This window comes from Crassostrea angulata, chromosome 8 (genome assembly GCF_025612915.1).
Source record: "Crassostrea angulata isolate pt1a10 chromosome 8, ASM2561291v2, whole genome shotgun sequence".
In the NCBI taxonomy this organism is placed as follows: domain Eukaryota; kingdom Metazoa; phylum Mollusca; class Bivalvia; order Ostreida; family Ostreidae; genus Magallana; species Magallana angulata.
Window position 1 is genome coordinate 21,638,374 of NC_069118.1, and position 7,232 is coordinate 21,645,605.

The following is a 7,232-nucleotide window of genomic DNA, read 5'->3' on the forward strand; positions in this document are numbered from 1 at the left end:
GGGATCCAACCTATTGCAGTCTTTAACCAGAGACATAAATAACATTACGTTATTTATGTCTCTGCTTTAACAGAGTATGTTAAAATTTCAAACATCTCCGATTAAGATTAATAGTTGCGAAGAAATTGTCGACGAAAACTTGGTACGGACAGACAAACAAAAAGACAGAAACACAAGGATAAAACAGTTTACGCCATTCTGATTCGAAGTGGGGGTATAAATATATCGTACTAAAGGTATTCTGAACAGACGGGTTACAACAACTCGTTAAACGTATTAAAGTACAACAATCCAATATATCACTCCATTTTACACTCTTTTAAGTAAATTCAAATGAAAATTAAGCAAATCACATACCTACAAATAAAATCTAGATATATACGCAAGTATATGTGTCAAATATATGTCATCTATATATTATAAAATATTAAGGGTCATATAAATATGGAATAAATAGCTTATGAAATTATTACTTTAAAAACTTTACAAGTCACTTGTATCGTGCACTTGAGTGACTTCTGTAAAAATTGAAAGCCCATCAAATTATATCACACATGTTTCACATCTCAACAAATTTAAAAATAGAATTGATATACACATAACACCAATAAAAGGTTGATGTAAAACTCATTAACTTTAATAATCACTTTATACATAATTTTTTTCAGGTTTGTTCACTTTGATGGTATTTTTTCGTACTAAACTTATTGATCTTCTACGAAACATATTTAACAATTGTTCAAAATTTGAAAAGGTTCATCTTTGTTTAGCATGTCTATCCTTGAAATCCTACAAGTTGCATACTTGTATTGCATTGTGCCTTGACTAAACAAAATAAACTGTTTCTTCCTTTATTCAATTTTCTGTAATACAGATATGTTGAAATACATACTATAAATTGAGTTGTCGTTCGCAAATAAAAAACAGCGAAACATTACGCATTATATCGTTTTGTTGCCCAAACGCATTCATCATTAACCAGTGTTCATATTTGTTATTTGGCTCCCCTGGCAACCAATTCAGATACATTAACCTTCCATCCGAAAGCCGCCATGTTCCATCAATTAGATCAGTGCCGTCAATAAGGATTGCCTCCTCTGTTGAAAAACGCAAATCAGCTCTTTAAAATGCATTGATAAATAGATATAGTAAAATTATGATGTATTTAAATTGCTTTTTAAGTTTTGTATTTTTAATATATCGTTTGAGTGGGTGTCCCCAGATTGTTGTGTTTGAAGGAAATCTTAAATCTTTGTGTTACAGCCACTTTCTATTCTCGCTACATGTAGTAATAAAATGTATATGTATGTACACATTTTCTTTAGACTCTGCTTTGTCTCTATCTTAGAATGTTCTAAATCATTTCTGACATGTTAAGTGTTATAAAACATCGTATACCACGCACATCAACTCGAAATTAAGTTAAAAAATGTTTTAAACAAAGTGCTAGAAATTATGCAAGTTTGTAAAATTTCAATATACTTTTCATTGATAACTTTTTTTTAATCACGAAGATGTTTTGCTAAGTTTGAATAAGAGGATTTACATGTAGTTGCTGCATAACATCTGGAATTAAGATTTAGAGGGTTTGATGTACTTTCATCATAAAACCATTGTTTTTCAAGTCTTAAGATTTATTTTAACCACATTTTGCAAGATTTTTACCTTTAGTTGAAGCCCTGTATAAAAAAACGACATTGCTTGCCACAATGTTTTATTACAATGTACGTCAATATAATTCAAAGAATATTTTATGTAATTATTTCAGTAAATGAAAAATACTGGCAATAAATTCCATCCGTCTGCCATAATTTGTTTTATTATTCTACATTGTTTCCTCTTAACAGAGGGTGTGGCCCTTCAATCGACTAAACTTGGATTCCTGTGACCTAAAGATGCTTTGTGCCAAGTTTTCGTGTCACTGGTCGAGAGGTTCTCTGGTTTACACTGTTTAAAGTTCAATTACAAGGTCACCTTAAAGCAGATGGTTGGGGGAACAAATGGTCTTCGTATTGTCGGCTGTTAAAACATGGTATCGGACGACGCAGAGCAGTCACATTAATACCTGGGAATATCGATAACTTGTCAATGATATATTAGTTGATGAATCATCCCAAATAATCAAGCGCTTGGCCACAGAGTGATTTTCACAGTCGGCTAATTACTTTAACAGGTTCGCAGTTGCTTAACATCATTTGTTAAAACACTGCTGTGCTGTCATTTCTTTGTTCCAGCAGTCTAAAATTTTACATGTGACAGTTAGCTTCTTAATATCAGACCGTACCAGTGCTAACAGTACTGATATCCTTCAAAATCGGACTTTTTCAGATTCGTGAACAATGAAATTCAATGGCAGTGTTTAAAGTACGATATATGCCTCAAAAACTTATCAGACATTTCTCGGAACTAACGGGCCTCGAAAGGCTCTGATATCTTGTTTCATACAGAACTGTTTCAATCATATACTCATCACAGAACTGTATCACAATAAATGTTGTTTTGATAATAACAGGTTTTTTCGTCGTTTACATATCATTGTCGAAAAAAGTACACAACATACATATACTGCAAGTCCATTCGCCAAAAAAGTATCCAGAATACCTACGATCTCTGAAAAAAAGTTCTGTATTTTTTATTTAAAATAATGACAAAAATGTGTTTAAACGTACTTGATTTCAGATTCATGAAAGATCGAATGTATCCATGTTTTGCCGATGTTGATATTCGTACAAGATGTCCTCCATCGTATTGACACGTGTTCTGTGCTTCTGTGTATGGTTTCTTTACAGCATTGTATTTGAAACAATATTCACTGATGTCATTGATTTCTTCGTATCCAAAATCAGCACAACTACGATAATCTATATTAAGAATTAAATTACATCCAATAGACACATATGATTTTACAAGCTATATATATATATATATATATATATATATATATATATATATATATATATATATATATATATATATATATATATATGAAGACTGTCGGGGATATCGAATGATTTATCTACAACTTGTTTAATGTTGGTATGACCGGAAGTCAGTTTAATAAAATACTTGTAATTGTGACACACGTGTTTTCTAATCTCTAGAAACCATAGCCCAGTGGATCAATTTAGCTCAACGAGGATTTGGGAAAGTAATCACTTAGAAGGTTCGTGGAAATCGTTTAAAGGGACTTGGACACGATTTGTCTTAAAATTTTCAAATATCATTTTTCCATTTTCAATGGTTATACTGATAAATGTAGAAGTTTATAATGCTATGTCAAAATTTGAAACTCAAATATCAAGTTATAAGCAAGATACAGAATTTAAAATTCTTTGTTTTGTAAACAAAGCTCGAATATTGTCATTTTTACATATTCGTTTTATTGGTGTAAATTTCAATCAAATGTAACATTCTTTTGTTGATGATAGTATTTAAGAAGATATTGAATTAGTTTAAATTGTTTTTACATGTCATTTTGTCTAAGAAATGGTAGTTCTCTACATAACAATTTTTGTAAACAACTAAAGACTCGAGCTTTGTTTACATAACTATCAATTCTTACACTGTATCTCGCTTGTAACTTGACGTTAACATTTAATATTTTGGTCAATCATTTAAAATGCACCAAAAAACTATTTTATACATAAAAAAATAAAAATAAAATTTTTGATCTCAAATCGTGTCCAAGTCCCTTTAAACAATTTACAGAAAGATTTATTCAAAAATTCGTTATCTGAATTAGACTTTCATTTGACGACCATACATATTCTGATAGTTTATTGCCCTCCATAATAAAGAGCGCATTCAGTGTCCACAGCGACATTTTTTGACTAGTGTATTCCTTTTCTAGAGAACATAATAACAACCCATCGCATTTATGAAGACGTTTACATTCATAGCAATAAAGTTAACGATGTGCATACGATTGCATTTAATAAAATTTGTGATGACATTGGGTTAAATAAGCTTGTTAACTGCCAGACACATCGATCTGGTCATAAAACGAAACAACGATAAAAGTGGTTTATCCGAACCAACCAAAGATTTTTAGATTTGATCATACTTTTATTCACATAAATACATAATTATTATTTATTTATTTACATAAATATGTGTGGGAAAATCAGGGAAACCAAGAAAGTTTGGATACGCAATTTATGAATGATCTCACCCAATTCAGTTAAAATGAAACTAAACATGAAGTGTTGAAAGATTTAGCTAATACTGAACTTTGTAATGTCGTAGACAAACATGCCCTTGAATAAAAAATAAATTAGTTACAATTCAAACAACGTACGTTAAAATGGTTCATAGAGTTCATGTCTCTGAAGACCCATTGCAGATCAACGGAAAGAAAATGGAGAAAATCCAATATTTATTCCATGTATTGGTAAAAATTGGGGTTATTAAACATGGAACAATCTAACTAGTTAATAACAGTTACTGTAATAATTAACATGGAGGAAGACACAACGTATTGTTATAATTGTTAAATACATGAATGTGCTACATAACAAGGTCGTATCGTTAATCATTAACCTTTTAAAAACAATCTAGCTGATTATTGATCCGGTCAAGCAGTCTGATTTATGTTATTTTTAAGCAGATGCACTATTTTCATCAGATTTCCTTTGCTAAAGATACTGATTGGACATGCATGACCTAATATGGAAAAATTGTCAATTTTTTATAAATTTTTTACATTTTTCGCTATAACGTCATCTTCAAAATTATCTTAAGCAATATAATCTGATAAACGTACTGACGAATTAGTACCTTAAACTTAATGATTTTGACCATATTAGACGAAGTTTTGATATGTCTCATATAATTGCTTTGTTGTGTTGGTAGTGACACTTAGAAAGACCTCTTCGAAGTGAGATCAACATCAATCTCTGGCTACGTTACCACCCTCACAAAATTAGAAGAACTTTTGCAAGAGTATGATTATGCAACCTCTTCTACATTTTGGTGTTTGAAAAGTTCTAAAGTCTTTAGAAAGGATGTCGGTATGCTCATTTACTTTGTAAATATTAAATGCAACTTTGAGAATTATCTTCGGATTGATTCTGTCTCCTTTAAATATTGTAACAAATTTTAGGTAACATTCATCAATGGCTTAATTCAAGTAAACTTAACTAATTAATTAATGTCCAGTCTGGGTTTTTGCCTTGATTTTTTTTATTTTGGTGAACTTAATGTTTATTGTTTATAAAGGACTTAATTATGCATTTTAACACTTGAGTTTTGTTGTTCCGTGATTGGGTATTGTTTCTTATTGACCAGTTTATGTTGTTCAGTTACCAAGTGATGTGTTGTTCAATGACCGGTTTATGTTTATAGGGTTTAATTGTTTGTTTTTTCTCAGTGACTGGGCTCTGTAGTTCAGTAATTTGAATATGTAAATTAGGGATAATTTATGTTGTTTAGCGACCAGGTCGTGTTTCAGTAACAGGATAATGTTGTTCAGGTACTGGCTTTTGTTATAAATTGCAGTTGTTACGTCTTGTAAACAATGAATTGTTATAATAAATAAATATGTAATAAATTTAAAAATAATTTAATTACTTGTTTTATAAACAATCCTCTTGCTATTTTATTAACAGGTCATACTCTTGCTCGCGGAATATTAATTCGTATGAAGGATGATAAGCCTTTATATAAAATATTCACTTATTCTATTAATCTAAAAATCAGTAATTAGTTATGGCCATTAAATATTTCCACCTTTAAATGTCGTTCATATCAAATGGAAAAGCATAATTCTAACAGATGTCGATAAAGCATCTCTGTAAACTGTCTATAAACATGAGTTTGTGCATCGGGATCGAAGTTCGAATGTGTGTTGTATTAAGAAAAACAAATCGGAAATAATATTTCTGGAAACAGTGACTGGATTATATTATAGACTCTACCTAGACTTTTCAGGCAGTATATTTGGACATGTGCTCTATACCGGCATACCATAGTCGACACATTAAATCGTAATTATAATAGCGGGATTAATAGTTGCGGAAATAGCGAAAAAAGTTTCCGTGTGGACCCCCCCCCCCTTTTTGCTTAAATTAAATCCTCATGACGCCCTTTTCCACAAAAATATGGGTAACAAAAATTCAAATACCATGATATTTTTTGGTCAACTTGTAGAAAATATCATTTTGCAGCTCATATTGCTTTAAGCAGTACTTTAAATGAAATTAAAAAAAAACCATCAAGGTCGACAATCCTATGAATACTCACATTTTGTGTATAATGCAATGTCTGAAGGAATAGGAGGATCCCCCGATTTTCTTTTTATGTCTCTTTGAAGCAAAATACAGCTGAATGTGTCTTTCTTCCAAGTAAATGACTTACAACCGACGGTTTGGGAGCAGAGAACAGCGCACGAAGCAAAGGCATTTAACGAAGTGGTTTGCTGCGTATGATTATAAAGGTCTTCCAAAACGGCATTTTCAATCCGTGTGAATTCTGTATTAGTTACATTTGCATCTGCGATTGCCAAATAACTGGCGACGCCTGAAACAATATATAGTTCAATAATTAGTATAACCTGATTTCATTACAGGTATCGTAGACATCATTGATATTACTTTAACTCTGATGTATATTATTTCATTGAACAAAAAATGACTCATTTTAATTTAAGTATTTGTTTGTACATAAAAAGGAAGATTTATTTGATGGTATGATTAATAGTATTTATATAAAAAGTAAAAAAGAACCCTCTTTAATAATGTAATCATTTTAAATAAAATACAGATTAGGTTTGCCGATAGTAATGATTTGTTGCTTTTTGAAAATATTTACTTTACAAAGTGATGGATTCTTTTATTTATACCAGAAATACATGCAGCATATTTAATTTATTTTACGGCTTTACTGTCCTCGCGTAAATTTAATAGAAGTAATCTGTTCAAATATAAATTCTGCATGCGTTCCCAAAAATACATTTCAAAATATAATTACTTACCAATAACTTGACAGAAAATACGTATCAGTTCCTTAAAGCGCATCCAGAAGCAACTGCAAATAAAAATCTCAACCCTGATATTTTGTTTAAATCATCATGGATTTCATTGGCTGTTAAAAATCAATACGAATTTACGTCTTTCATATCCAATCAAAAGAGATACATGTAGTTACCATTTAGTCTATCTATCTAGATATTCTTTCGATTAAAACATTATGATTTGCATATTATTTTATAGAAAAAGAAATATTTTTTACTCTAT

At 30.6% G+C, this 7,232-nt stretch overlaps 1 protein-coding gene across 1 annotated transcript; it reads right to left on the reverse strand.

The window, feature by feature from the left end:
• Nucleotides 1-833: 833 nt before the first annotated feature.
• On the reverse strand, nucleotides 834-7,013 carry LOC128158216 (pulmonary surfactant-associated protein D-like). Its single transcript, XM_052820976.1, has 4 exons — nucleotides 6,971-7,013; nucleotides 6,241-6,516; nucleotides 2,670-2,861; nucleotides 834-1,097 (listed from the first exon to the last, which is right to left on the reverse strand). Exons 1-4 carry the CDS (start codon nucleotides 7,011-7,013, stop codon nucleotides 892-894), a joined length of 717 nt encoding a protein of 238 aa, XP_052676936.1. The 3' UTR covers nucleotides 834-891.
• Between the last annotated feature and the right edge of the window lie 219 nt (nucleotides 7,014-7,232).

Coding starts and splice junctions, on each gene's coding strand:
- LOC128158216 (XM_052820976.1), bottom strand. CDS start 7,013: ATGCGCTTTAAGGAACTGATACGTATTTTCTGTCAAGTTATTG. Junction 2,862..6,240: donor CATTGCATTATACACAAAAT/GTGAGTATTCAT, acceptor TTCTTAATATAG/ATTATCGTAGTTGTGCTGAT. Junction 1,098..2,669: donor TTTCATGAATCTGAAATCAA/GTACGTTTAAAC, acceptor GTTTTTCAACAG/AGGAGGCAATCCTTATTGAC.